General features: G+C 38.0%; 1 protein-coding gene across 3 annotated transcripts in view; it reads left to right on the forward strand.

Annotated features, from left to right (window-relative positions):
• tst (superkiller complex helicase subunit twister) overlaps positions 1–15,194 on the forward strand; it is a 522,759-nt gene that overhangs the window by 192,803 nt on the left and 314,762 nt on the right. For all 3 annotated transcript variants that reach the window (XM_090389516.1, XM_090389517.1, XM_090389518.1), the window contains 3 exons: positions 1,897–2,043; positions 6,827–6,911; positions 14,331–14,437. In XM_090389516.1, coding sequence (XP_090245642.1) covers positions 1,897–2,043; positions 6,827–6,911; positions 14,331–14,437 — 339 coding nt within the window. The remainder of the gene's footprint in view (positions 1–1,896; positions 2,044–6,826; positions 6,912–14,330; positions 14,438–15,194) is intronic.

Genomic DNA, 15,194 nt, shown 5'->3' on the forward strand with positions numbered 1-15,194 from the left:
CGCCAGCTGTCCGTTATGGGGAGATCAAATTAAATGCTAATCTAAACGAACCAGTGCAGATTGGCTGTCCTCGTCCGTTACAGAGAATGTCCGCTACACAGAAGCTGCAAACACGTTAAAACCAATGGAGGTGAGTTGGGGAATTTGAAAATGTCCGTTGTAGAGAGATGTCCGTTAATGAGAGGTGTACGTTAGGAGAAGTTTCACTGTAATTATTTAATTATCATTTATTCTTGTTTATAATATATTACTAGGGGGCTCTGCCCCTGCTCACTTTGCTCGCTAACCCCCGCACACTCTTTTCTACATAATATGTAGAGTTATGGAGCAAGTCAAATCTTTTCTATATAAAAGACATGCCTGTAAAAACACTGATCGATAACTAATCTAATATATAAAAGAAATAGAAAGTGTAAGAAAAAAACTTTAAAAAGTAAAATGGTGTAACTATTTAGTGAATGAGAGTTATTAATAATTGCAACATTCTATCTTACTCTCTTGACCGGACAGACTGATGGCTATGCAGGCCGTCAGGGGCCTCATTGTTATCCAGGCTGTAGCTTTTTCTAGCTAGTATGGTGTGCGGTGTGGGATGCTGACACTGCCCATTTGGGTAACACCCCACCCCCAGGCCAGTGTGGGACAGAGCTGCAAAAATCATGCTCCACCATAGGGATCTCATTCCATAAGTTCTTTTATTCCTACAACCTGGGGTGGTTGAGTCTCCTTCCCCCTCCCCCACCCTGAGTGGCTCCTACTCCCTTTTGCCTGGTGGCTCACCCCACCACCCACTTTCAACTCCCACCCTCTTGACCAGGATGGGCATCCTGTACCAGGGATCTCCTTACTGTCTCCCCTTTCAAATCAGGTGGGTGCCTCAACTACTGTATCCCTCTGTTCTCAACCACTTTTATCCCGCCCTCTTCCTATCTCCCCATTATCTCCTTTCCAATAAAAAAAATTTTTTTTGGGGTTCTCCTTGGATGCCTAAGCTACCCCAGGGTTTGCCTCGCCAGAGCTTTCTTCTCTCCTAATTTGTCCTGGGCCCGCCTCCCTGGGGCGGTGACGGAAACTGGGGGTGTTAGTGGCTCTCCACAGGCCCTAGGCAAGTGGTCAGAAAAACAACACAACCCACATTAATACTTTACAAAACACACCCTGGCCTTACGCAGAGTATTGTATTCTACACAGTGTACACCTTAGATCGCTTAGATATTGATCATAGTAACATAATGATTTTTGCCAGGCAAAAAAATCACTATGTCACTATGATTGATATCTAATCAGGAAATGACCTATGGGATTATTTATCTGTGCATTTGTAGTGTGAGGCATTTTCAAGGTCGAATAAATATCACTGTAATTATTTACCTGTGTTTATATATAGCTCATTTAGGAAAATGCTTTTTTGATTTGGGTTCCATAATGCATGAGGAATAATGTTGCATCTGAAAGAGAAGGATTAAAATATTTAACTGAAATATATACAAACTATACAAATATTTAAAATATTTATAAAATACTAAACTATTTTACAAATATACAATATTCATTAATGTACAAAAAAAAAAACATTACAATGGAACATCAAATGATACATGTACACAAGGTGATGAACATTTTGGAGGAAGTTGTCAATAATTAATTGCATTTTAGTGACGTAATTGCCTCATTCTCTTCTACCATTGGCTCTAATAAATATCACTAGGAGGAAAGCTTTTTTAATGTATAGAGAGAGATATATATTCTTAAACTTAATTATGATATTGCCATTATATTGCAACCTTAGCCACTATTTCAAGATTTTTTAATTTATGATGTGTTCAGAATTGATGAAAATGTATTAGCTTTTGTGTATAAATTGCTTGGAATTAATATGCAGTTAATTTATTACAGGGTGATTTATACTTCTCCTATCAAAGCCCTCTCTAATCAAAAGTACAGAGATTTTAGGAAAACATTCGAGGATGTTGGTTTGATAACAGGTGATGTTCAAATCAATCAAACAGCATTCTGTTTAATTATGACTACTGAAATCTTAAGGTATGTGTTTAGAATTTTTTAAAAAATTTTAACATGTCTGTTTTAACATCCTTGAATATTCATGTGAGGAATGACATGAATATTCCCTCTGGGAAGTGGAGGAGCTTTGTGGGAGGGGAGGATATAAGAGGTGCTGCCAGTGGATTTAGGTATGGTTTTGATGCAACTTTTATCTCAAAATTGACAAAACTTTCCCTAGCTTTAGGGTTCTACAAACAGAAAAAACAAAAAAACAAAAATTAGGAAGGCAAGTGACTTGAATATTGGAATAGAAGAGAAAGAAAGAACCAAAATGTTTGCATATGGCTATATAATGTTGGTAACACTGAGTTTGAACACAGCATGATCAGAAAGTTCAGGGACTAAGCTAATATATGGGAAATTAGCATTAGGAGAGGCATATATGCAAGAAAGAAAGCTTATACAGCATGCATCAGCCAAAAAAAAAAAAAAAAAAAAAACACATCTCCCATTTCACCCATCCATTCACTCCAAAAGTTTGCCCAGTTCTTCCTTGAATTTATTTAAGCTATCAACTTCCACAACAACAGATGGAAGTTTGTTAGAAATAAACTACTTGCTGGCTAAAGGCAAATTTCTGCACATCTATTCTAGAACTGTCTTTCTTTAATTTTAATTTATGCCCCCCCCCTCAGGTTCGTAATCTGAGCAAGAGGAAGAATCCAATCAGCAGTGAGCCTGCTCAAATTATTCAAAGCCCAGTACACCTCAATCAGATCACCTTGCAGGTGTCTAGTCTCTAGATGTTGCAATTTGCAGAACTTAGGCCTTTCTTGGTAAGAGGACACTTTGTTCCTCCTCACCAATATTGTTGCTCCTCTCTGCACTTACTCAAGCAACTTAATATCCTTCCTAAAATGAGGCCTCCAGACCTGTAGCAGTACTCAAGGCGTGGGCAAACCATCGGCTTATATAAAGGGACAATCATCTCCTTATCCCTGCTAGCAAAATCCCTGTATATCATTGACAAAACCCCATGACTTACTCTGGCAGCCTGTCTGCACTTTTCAGAAAACTTCATATCTGACTGCACTTTTCATTGTCCACTACCCTGAGTGTAGTATCACACAGTTGGTACATTTCTCTGGGGTTACTGTTACCCATATACAGTATTTTGCATTTGTGAATGTTAAAATTTGTTGCCGCTTCTCAGCCCATCTGCCCAGCTTTTCTAGATCCTGTTGCAGTAGCATACTGTCATTAACAACCTTGCCAACCTTTGTGTCGTCTGCAAACTTGGACGTTAAGCCTGATGTACCTTCATTAATATCAATTAATACACAAAACAATGATGGGCCCAACACCGAATCTCGGGGGATTCCACTAATAACATTAGTCCACGAAGAGCAGTGTCCGTTGATTACCACTGTCTGTCTTCTCCCACTCAACCATCCTTTTATCCATTGTAGCAGCTTAATGCCATACTGTTCCATTTTGTACAGTAGTCTTCCATGTGCAACAGTATCAAAAGCTTTCCTGAAATCCAAGTACAGTAGACTTTTGAAATAACAGCACCTTCAGGGATTCAAAGTGCTGTTATTTCTATTTTTCTTCCATCTAGAAATTTTTAATGATTTAATATAGAAATAATGAGACCAAATAAGAAATAGAGAGATTAAGAATGCAGTTTTATTAACTGCACATAAAATAACATAAACATGTTGATGATCCAGTGTTATTATCTGCCATTAATACACTTTTGCTTATGCCCCATTCTATTTTCTTTATTATATCAAGTTTAGTCTGCGCGTGTAGCACAGTGGTAGAAAAGGCCCGGGTTCAAATCCCGTCGATGAAGCAAGGAACTTTTTTTTCACTCCATGGCTGAGTTAGTTGGTCTCAGGGGTAGATAGCAAGGTTTTTCCCCCAGAAACTGGGGCTTTTCACCCAGCAAAACAGGCAAATCAAGTAGAGAACACATACAATTTACAGACACAATACACATGGATATATGAATTAACATTCCAGGTGACCGTAATGTAATAGTTTGGATTATATTAAGTTTGTCACTAAGCTTTAATTTTGTTCTTCTTTCTTCTCTGTAAAAGGTTTATTAACTTTAGGAACAATAGTGAGGGATTTTTATTTTTAAAATAAATGTAAAACAGCGGCATAATCTGTGATATCAGTACAGAATTCACTTTGAAAAAATGGCGAACGTAAACAAATACAGTAATCACTTGACTTGCTGTTTTCTTTTTTCGGCACTGCAAGACACCTGCACTGTATGTATACATCCGATTTCGAATGTGCTTTATTTGGGGTGCTGTTATTTCGATTGTCTACTCTATGATATCAAAATAATTTTTTTCCATCTAGTTCTTTCGTGACCATATCATAGTATCCAGTCAGACATGACTTTCCTTGACAAACCCAAATGATAAAGCTTACTGGCTATTTGGATGGATCTGTTTCAAAGGAGTTTTCCTAGAAACTGGATACACATTCAGTGCGTCTGCAAGTTAGCATTAGTAGTGGCAAATGATGCAAGAAAGCAAGCTTATACAGCATCAGCAAAAAAAAACCGACACTTTCCATTTCACCTACCGATTCTCTCCAATAGTTTGTCTAGTTCTTCCTTGAATTTATTTAAGCTCTTATCTTCCAGAACAATAGATGGAAGCTTGTTCCAGATATCATCCATTCTCTAGCTGAACTCAAACTTCCACACATCTATTCTGAAAACTGTCCTTCCTCAAGTTGAATTTGTGTCCCTAATGTGTGTGTAGTCTGAGCAGGAGAAAGAATCCATCAGCATTGAGCTTGCTCAATCCATTCAATACCTTAAACACTTCAGTCAGATTTCCTAGCAGGTGACTAGTCTCCAGATGCTGCAATTTGCAGAATGAAGCTTTTTTTGATAACAATCACTCCTTTGTTCCCCTCACCAATCTTATTGTCCTTCTCTGTACTCCAAGTAGCATTGATCATTACATACTCCTTAAAATTTCAGCTTGAAAGATTAAATTTTCTGGTCTTAACAGCTGAAACTTTTTAATAATTTCACCCCAGGTATAAATCTTTGGATGCTGTGTTGAATTGCTAAATTTGCAGCCTAGCCCACACAATGAATTTTGTGTCCTCATAGAGCAGAGAAGTTTTGATTAACTTCATATACTGACAGTGACAAGACTTGTCAGAATCACAAAAAGATTTGCAAATGATGCATAATAGGATCATGTCCAAAATTTTGTGTTCCCATTTCGTTAATCACAACAATCGTTGATCAGACAGAAGGGTTTCTAGGTAGTTTGAGTTGGTGGTTAATTGATTTCTTCATTACTTAGAAAAAGTAGAAGTAATTGGATGGCAGGGATTTGTCACCCTTTTTAGGAACTGGGTGGATATGAGCAAATTTCCAAGCAGAAGGAAAAACACCTTCGGAATAAGTAAGTGAAAAAAGGCGGCAAATAACAGGAGTATGTTCAGGAGCACAGGTTTTGAGAACAAGTGGAGAAATACCATCAGGACCTGGAGCTTTCTTAACATCACGATTCGTCAAAATCTTTACGACATCCTTTTGACGGAAGACCATAGGAGGCATTGAATGGAGCATGTTGGGAATGGGGGGATGTTTTACCAAGATCATTAATACACAAGTTGGAAGAAAAAATGGGTTGCTAGCAGGTCAACCTTATCCTTGGCTGAAGTGACAACAGAACTAACTGGTTTTGACAGAGGTGGGAGCAGAGATGGGCAAAAGTTTGCTGCCAATAGCTTTGGCAAGAGACCAGAATGCTCGGCTACCATTAGGGCAAGAAACAAGTTTTCTACTCTTAGCCTGTTCAAAATCTAGTTTGGAGTGATTAGTAACTGTTTTACAATTGTTGCAAGCTTTGGTGTAGGCAGAAAATGAAACTGAAGATTTGGAAACAAGCTAATTACGATATGCACCATTCTTCTCTTGAATAACCTTAGCACATTTATTGGAAAATCAAGGTTTAGATAAAGAACGAGATTTAAAGTGGACTGTGGAATAAAGGATTCCATTCTTACAAGAATGATTTCACTGACATGATCTGAGCAAACGTTAACATCAGAAGTTTTGAAACAGTAATCCGACAAGGAAAAGAAGAAAAGAAAATCTCGCAGGTCATCCGACAAGGAAATTGGCAGGTCATTCCATTTTACAGATAGGAAGAAGAGTCCATGAGGCTGTAGCACACAACACTTTTGGAGTGATGTCAGTGTCATGGTGTTGGGGAATTCTGACCAAAGTGTTTCATTTATATTGGAATCATGTGCTAATTCATTTTGTGCTACAAGGTTTATTTCTCATCAAGTAGTTCCTAATTTGAGTGATTTCAGTTGGCCTTGATCTAGTAGGCAATATAAAGTCACTACTTCTTTTACAACAGTACATTAGTAAAATAGATGGAGATGGTTGGTGAGATTAAATATATGTATGCTGAAATAAATCTAATCTCCCTATATTTGTGATCATAATAAGTTTGTATCTCATTTCAAAATAGTTTCTTTCTAGCAGAAGGACTTTCTGCATTTGTGTGATCGAAGTTTTCACCAGAATGTTTGCAGATTTAAGTTCCTGGCCTTTGTGCTCAATAACCCATTTCCCTGATAAACTGAAACACTGCCTTTGAACTTTATAGAATATAAAGTTTTTGTGGTGGGAGATTAAAGTATTTAAATTTTTGAGTTATAAAAGTTGATTATCATATCTCTTTACTAAAGTTAGAACTAAATTTCTAATTTCTTTATACAGATTTCATTTTTGTAAATTAGATTTATATTTTTTTACTAGATCCATGTTGTACCGCGGTTCTGAAGTAATTAGGGATCTGGAATGGGTGATATTTGATGAGGTTCATTACATTAATGATGCTGAGGTAAGTAAACATGATTGTGCATCATTTAAGAAATACTTAAAATTCACTGGATTAGTTTTACAGAATTAGTTTTTATTTAAATGCACTCCTTATATTCTAGAGTTAAAAATGAACAATATGTTAACTCCTGTTAAAATAAGTAAAGCATTCCATACAGTATATTTAACATGACATTTTAGCTCTAAAGGGAAACAAAAAGTCAGAAGTCACTGGAGTTTGTGAAGGAAATGTCTGTCTATCTTGTTTTAAATAAAGGATAAGCTTGGGCGGCTGGAACTAGGATGTGAGGATGTGGGGATGTGGGGAAGAATCTGGAAGTCTTCGGGATAGCCTTTGGGGGGGGGGGGAAGTACCCACGGACTGGAGATGTGCAAATGTGACCCCAAATTCATAAAGGAGGAACAAAGGGTGACACAGGTAATTATAGACTTGTTAGTTTAACTTCTGTTCCAGGGAAAATAATGGAGTTGTTGGTTAAAGCAGCACTGCAGGATCATCTAGACAAGACCTCAGTTATAGTTCAGACACAGCATGGGTTTGTTAAGGGGATGTCTTGTTTTAACCAATTTTATTGGATACTAAGATGTGGTCACAAAGGAACTGGATGCAAAGAATAATTTTGATATATACTTGGATTTTAGGAAAGCTTTTGATTCTGTTGCACAACGAAGACTGCTGCACAAACTGGAGCAGTGTGAAACTGGAGGCAGATTGCTGTGCGGATAAAGGGATGGTTGAGTGGGAGAAGACAGTGGGTAAACAATGGACACTGCTCTTCGTGGACTAATGTTATTAGTGGAGTCCCACTGGTTTCAGTGTTGGGTTCATTGTTATTTTCTGTATTTATTAATGATATTGATGTTGGAATATAGGCTTAATGTCTAAGTTTACAGATGATATAGGTTGGCAGGGTTGTTGATGACACTAATGACAGTACGCTACTGCAATAGGATCTAGTAAAGTTGAGCAGATGGGCTGAGATGTGGAAACTGAATTTTAACATTAACAAATATAAAGTACTGCATACGGGTAGCAGTAATCCCAGAATAACATATCAACTGTGTGGTACTACACTGAGGATGGTAGAGAATGAAAAGGATCTGGGGGTAATTGTGCAGTCAGATATGAAGTTTTCTGAGCGGTCTGTAAGAGTGGCTCATGCTGTCTCGTCAATGATATACAGTAATTTTTCTAGCAGGATAAGATGGTGATTATCCCCTTGTATAAGGTACTGTATACTGTGTACACCTTGAGTACTGTATACCGGACTGGAGGCCACATTTTAGGAGGGATGTAGAATTGATGGGGCGAGTACAGAGAAAGGCAACAAGATTTATGAATGGAACAAAGGGTTGCTATTACGAAGAAAGGCTTAAGTTTTTGCAAATTAAGGTCTGGAGACTAGGCATCTGCGAGGTGATCTGATTGAAGTGTATAAGGCTTTGAATGATCTGTTTTACTCCATTAGCAAAAGAATTTTCAGTTATTTCATATTTCACTTTTGTAGTAGTAGTAGTAGTAGTAGTAGTAGTGGCACATGATGCAAGAAAGCAAGTGTAGGAGCTTATGCAGCATCAGCCAAAAAAAAAAAAAAAAAAAAAAAAAAACAAATCACACCATTCCCTCCAAATGCCTGTCCAGTTCCTCCTTAAATTTATTTAACCTATCAACTTCTACAACGACAGATGGAAGTTTGTTCCAGCAATTAACCACCCGCTGGCTAAAGGCAAATTTCCGCACATCTATTCTATATCTGTCCTTTCTTAATTTGAACTTATGTCCCCGTAGGTTCGTAATCTGAACAAGTGGGAGGATCCCATCAGAATTCAGTGTGCTCAACCCATTCAAGGCCTTATAGACCTCAATTAGATCACCGTGCAGGTGCCTAGTCTCCAGCCACTGCAATTTGCAGAACTTAAGCCTCTCTTGGTAAGAGAATCCCTTCATTCCCCTCACCAATCGTGTTGCTCTTCTCTGTACACGCTCAAGCAAATCTACATCCTTCCTAAAATGAGGCCTCCAGACCTGTACGCAGTACTCAAGGCGTGGCCTGACCATTGCCTTATACAGAGGGACAATCACCTCCTTTTCCCTGCTAGCAAAATTCCTATATATCATTGACAAAACCCCATGACCCGCCCTAGCAGCCTGTCTGCACTGCTCAGAAAACTTCATATCTGACTGCACAATTACTCCCAGGTCTTTTTCATTTTCTACCACCTTAAGTGTAGTACCACACAGTTGGTACGTTTCTCTGGGGTTACTTCTACCCATATGCAGTACTTTGCATTTGTCAAGGTTGAACTTCAGTTGCCACTTCTTAGCCCATCTGCCCAAATTATCTAGATCCTGTTGCAGTAGCACACTGCCATTACTGTCATTAACAACCCCTGCCAACCTTTGTGTCATCTGCAAACTTCGACATTAAGCCTGATATACCTTCATCAATATCATTGATAAATATACAAAACAACAGTGGACCCAACACCGAACCCTGTGGGACTCCACTAATAACATTAGTCCACGAAGAGCAGCACCCATTGATTACCACCCTCTGTCTTCTCCCACTTAACCATCCTTTTATCCATTGTAGCAACTTACCCTTAATACCATTCTGCTCCAATTTGTACAGTAGTCTTCCATGCGCAACAGTGTCAAAAGCTTTCCTGAAATCCAAGTATATGATATCAAAATTATTTTTTGCATCCAGTTCCTTTGTGACCACATCATAATAACCAATCAAATTTGTCAGACAAGACTTTCCCTTAACAAACCCATGCTGTGTTTGAATTATTGCTGCAGTCTTGTCTAGATGATCCCGCAATGCATCTTTAACCAGTGACTCCATTATTTTACCCGGAACAGAAGTTAAACTAACTGGTCTGTAATTACTCGTGTCACCCTTCGATCCACCTTTGTGAATTGGGGACACATTTGCACATCTCCAGTCCGTGGGAACCTCCCCTGAGTCCAAGGATGCTCTCATAATTATGGCAAAGGGTTTGCTTAGTTGCTTTGCCGCCTCCTTTAAAATAACTGGATAGATCCCATCCACCACAGGTGCCTTTCTTATGTTTAACTTCAACAATTTCTCCTCCACTTTGCTCTCAGTTATTACAAAATCATTAAGCACACTGCTACAATTTGATAACCTTCTTCCATTTTCAAACTGTAATAATTCCTCACGTGTGAATGTAGATGCAAAATACTCATTCAGTTTGTTTGCTATCTGAGCAGGATCATCAACAGTCGAACCATCGATGTCAAGTGGACCAATCATATTCATCCCCTTCCTTTTAGAGTTTATATAAGTAAAGAAATCCTTGCTGTTTTTCTTAGCATCTTTTGCCAAAGATTTCTCGTAATCCGCCTTCGCCTGCCGAACCTCCTTTGTGACCTGATTACAGACTAGCTTATATCTGCCACAGGCTTCTGCGTCACCTGATAATTTATATACATCCCATGCATTTTTCTTCTCTGTCACGAGTCTCATTAGTTCATTTGATAACCATTTAGGCCTAAACCTTGAACGATATTTCTTAATCGGTATATAAAGTCTAGTAGCTTCCACGATTAATTCCTTGAATGCTTCCCACTTAGAATTTACTGTTTGTAACATCGTCAGTTGATCCCACTGTACAGAATTTAAAAACTGTCTGAGACCACTGTACTCCCCTTTACGGAAGCAAATGCCCTTTCCTTTACCTCTGACGGTAGTTACCTCTTTGAGTAAATCCCACTTCAGCACACTGTGATCACTGCCACCTAGTGGTTCCTTTATCTGCAAATTCTTAATACATGAATGATCACTGCTGATAACCAGATCAAGAGTGTTACTTTCTCTGGTTGCCTCTCGAACATGCTGCTGCAGAAAACAATCATCCAATAAATCCACAAAAGTCTGACTAGTGTGTGAGTGACCAACCCACAAGTTCCAGTCAATATCTGGGAAGTTAAAATCCCCCATTATAAGACATTCTGATTTACTGGCCCACTCTATTTCTCTGTACAATTGTTCATTGTACTCATTCAAGTCATTAGGCCCATAACACACTCCTACTCTTATTTTTCCTTTCGTAGTGCTTATCTCACACCAAACTGACTCAACAGAGCACTGTTCATCTATATTAACTGGGTGCACTTCCTTTGATTTTATGTTTTTCTTAATTAACAGCATAACACCCCCTCCCTTTCTGTCCTGTCTATCCTTTCTGTACACATTGTACTCCCCAAATTCCAGTTCTGCATTCCTTATATCTTTGTGACACCACGTCTCTGCTATCCGAACAATATCCGCCTTTGATGTCTTGGCCAACACTTCAAATTCATCAAATTTATTTACTATACTTCTAGCATTGGTATACATGCAAGCATACATGCTCCTATGCCTATTCCTTGTTACCCTAACACATCCCATATACCCAACTATTCCATGATGACTGCCATCCGTCCCTGAAACCTCCAACACCCCTCGCTCCAGGTCGCTTCTTATTCTAATAGAAGTTGTGCAAGATTCACCTTCACCTCTGCCTGCGGTTACTGTTAAACTATTAGTCTTTGTATCCCCCCAAACTAGCAGTTTTCCGACCCACCTAACACTGCCTCGATAGCATCAGCAAATATTCTTGCACCCTTTCTATTTAAGTGCATCCCATCCCCGTAGAAGCAATCTCTCCTGTTAACAAGTACAGTCCAGGCTGAAAAAAATTCTACCCCTTGAGCCTTGCACTATCTTTCCAGGGCCGAATTGATCGACAAGGCTCTCATCATGTACTCCCTCCTATCGTGTCTGGGCAGAATTGCAGACACTTTCAAATTCAACCCTATTTCACGGCTTTTTTTCAACAGTGACCTGTACTTGTTGAGTAATTCCGCCGGTCTCCTACTCTTAATATCATTAGTGCCAACGTGTACAACTATATCACCTTTTGTGCCCTTGAAAGATGATATCCGCTCTACAACGTCATCAACCTTTGCCCCTGGCAGACATACCCTGGTCCTGTTCCACCTATCCTTTTTACAAAGGATGTTCCCCGTTTCCCTGACAATAGAGTCACCAACAACTACTAGTTCCTGTGGGACCAGCGCATTCTGCCTTAGGGGTTGCCACTGTGTTGCGTGATGACCAAGTGCAAGCTCTGGCGTTGATGTGGGCAGCTGAGAGCCTGATGGGCCCCTCAATTTAGATCTTTCGAGGGCATCCACCCTGTCCTTCAAACTCTCATATAGGCCCATAACAACGCTGAGTTGTCGCCTGATTTCCTTACACTCCTTACATCACGCACACACAAAGACATCCCCCAATGCTATTTGAAAAATTATACCACTTTACACAATGCAAATTTCCAGTTAACCGATCTTTTTTTTTTTTATGAGATAGTTGAAAAAGATTTGAATCGTGCGTTAAGCTTACTGCGAGTCGTACGGGCAATAAACAAACGTTTGCCTGCTGCCCGCCTTGGTGTGTTCCATCAACCATCGGAAGAAGACATGTTACTTGTTTGTCTCCTGCTAATAAAGTCAATGCACACTTGCATAAAAATTCAAATTTTCAAATAAGCTAGATGAAAATGTTACCGCGAAGGAGATAACAGTAAAAGAATTAGATGAAATCTTTCATATCGCATAGAACCTCAAACAAAAGGTTTGAGGTTCTCAGCAATATTTATTTCGCCTGGACCCAGAGAAGATTGTTGTCAGCTATCGGAAATTGATTGATGAAAAGAGAAAGTCAACACTGTTCAAATATTTCCACAACAGTCATTTCTTCATTGTGTATTTTATATCAGAAGTTCCCAAACTTTCTCGGTTCATGGTGCCCTTAATGTCTCAGTAATTTTTTCAAGACGCACTCAGACCAAAAGAAATATCTAACAGTTCCGTTTAGCAGTTAGGTCCAAACAACTTAATAAGAAATGTTGAAACTGAACTACCTCGAGCTAGTAGTTCGTGCAGTGTCCGACAGATGTCGAGTATCGCTGTGTTTTCCCCCAAAATTTTAAATATTTCACGGCACACAGTTTGGGAACCTCTGTTTTATGCAATAAACATTTGATTCCATAATTATTTTCATTATCTTTTACATTGTATACAGTTAAAAAGTTATTTAAAAGGTAGTATTTTTAAAATTCTTTATGGACATTCGAGAAGGTCAAGGACCAATTATAATTTTTCCTATTGATTATTATATTCGTTTAACGCGTTTCCGTTTTGTACGATGTGCTCGCGGGATGAATTAATAGCGTTAATCAAGGCCAGCCTGTATATGTATTTTAGTTTCCATTCCGTAAAAAAACTTTTCCACAATATGGAAATTTTAAGCTGTTTTAAGTTTACAATATTTAAATATATCAGAATCAAATATTTTCATTTGAAGAAGAGAAAAGAAAATTTCATTTTCCTGTTCAGCATAAACCTCTTATTTGGAGCTAGAAACTCAGTGTTGTCTTGTTGATATGAAAGAGACTTTTGGAAATTTATGCTGTTTTAATCACATGCACACTGCCAGATAAAAATTAATGTGTAGTTTGCACACTTATCATATATAAATCAGAGAGGTTTGCAAAAAGTTTTTGAGTCTGTTTAACCATGGAACATCTCATATGTTACGAAATACTCTTCCACTTTAGGGGAAGGGACCACTAACGGTTTGAGCTTGCGTACCGTTCAGTGCATGTGTGTGTGGGGGTAGACATCTTTGAGATGTCTACCATCTCCTTCTAATAAATGATTTCTGCGAGATACAGTGAGTAAATCACTGAATCTTGTATTCATCTTTAGGAGGATAGTAGGCTCCATCTCCTTCTAATAAATGATAATGTTTTGCTAAAAAGTGCATAATTGAAGGACTTTCTGTTGAGTTGAGGTGAGGTTATTTTCTGAATTAAGTACCCACAGAGGTCAGCAGTTCTGGAAGGCAAATTTTGAGTTGTTAACAACTTATAGAACCGTTCATGAGTTATGAACTTCTTTTTTGGAATATTTGATCTTTTGTACCATCCAAACTCTGGGATATTCTCATTAGTATTATAAGAAGCCGATGTAAGTATTTCTTGTCTGTCAGGAGTAATCATACCCCCACCATCCTAGTTAAGGTTTACAGCATTTGCTGGAATACTCATTTTCCGGTATGCAGGGAATAATTTGCTTATTTCAGATGACGCTCTATTCATAAATTCACAGTTAGTGGTTATAATCACCCTTGTTATGTCATAATATAAGGCTCTATTATGATACAAAGCATAACAACTATCTGCAGAAAGTGGCTTAAAGTATATTTCATTAATTCTGAGTTTTTTTTTTTTTTTTTTTTGCATTAATACTTTTGGATACTGAATTACTTCCTGTAGTGTTTGCTGTAAAAATTAGTGTGATTTTATCATGACCATGTTAATAATAAATTTTTGTTTCTTTTCTTAGCGAGGAGTTGTATGGGAAGAAGTCTTGATTATGCTTCCTGATCATGTGAATTTGATTCTTTTGAGTGCCACTGTACCAAATACTTTAGAATTTGCTGATTGGCTTGGGTATGTTATATTTTTTTGATTATTTCAAGTTTAGTTGGTTTATTTTACTTAATAGTTTGACATAAAGTTCTTTCAGCGGGGTAGTAAGGGTATGACAGTGTACAGGGTTCTGGAAAAGATATATGCACAAGAATTTGTGCAGTTAGAGAAAGTGGTACTTTGTGGTACAAATTGATGGTCAGATAGCATATGCTCTTCTGCCAATTTCTGTAATTGGAGAAACAGTGATTGTTGAATTGAGAATTAATAAAAGTGTCTATGTGAAAAAGAATTCTGATAATCTAATCCAGAATCTGAGTTTTATTCCAGACATGCTTGAACTTAGAGAAGGTTACATTGTTAGAAAATGAAATCCATTTTCCTGTGGAAATAATATAGGGAGATTGAGTTCCTGATATGCAACTTTTTATATATTAGCAGTGGCAAATGATGCTAGTCAGCCAACAGACACACAACTCACATCATCCATCCATCCATCCATCCTTCCTTCTTTCCTTCCTTCCTTCCTTCTAATAATTTGTTTAATCCATCTGTAAATTTATTCAAACTAAACTAAAATATAGATTAAAACTAAACATTCTCACAACACCAGATATAAGTGTATTCTAGCAGTCATTTACCTATTGACTGAAAGCAAATTATCACATGTCTATCCAGAAGTCATACTTTTGCAATTTATATCCGTAAAACTGCATTTTGCATTTTTCTTCTCATCATATAGTTTACAGGCTTAAACACTTCAGTCAGGTCTCATTGT

Source organism: Mastigoproctus giganteus, chromosome 2 (genome assembly GCF_048544385.1).
Source record: "Mastigoproctus giganteus isolate SK-2022 chromosome 2, ASM4854438v1, whole genome shotgun sequence".
In the NCBI taxonomy this organism is placed as follows: Eukaryota; Metazoa; Arthropoda; class Arachnida; order Uropygi; family Thelyphonidae; genus Mastigoproctus; species Mastigoproctus giganteus.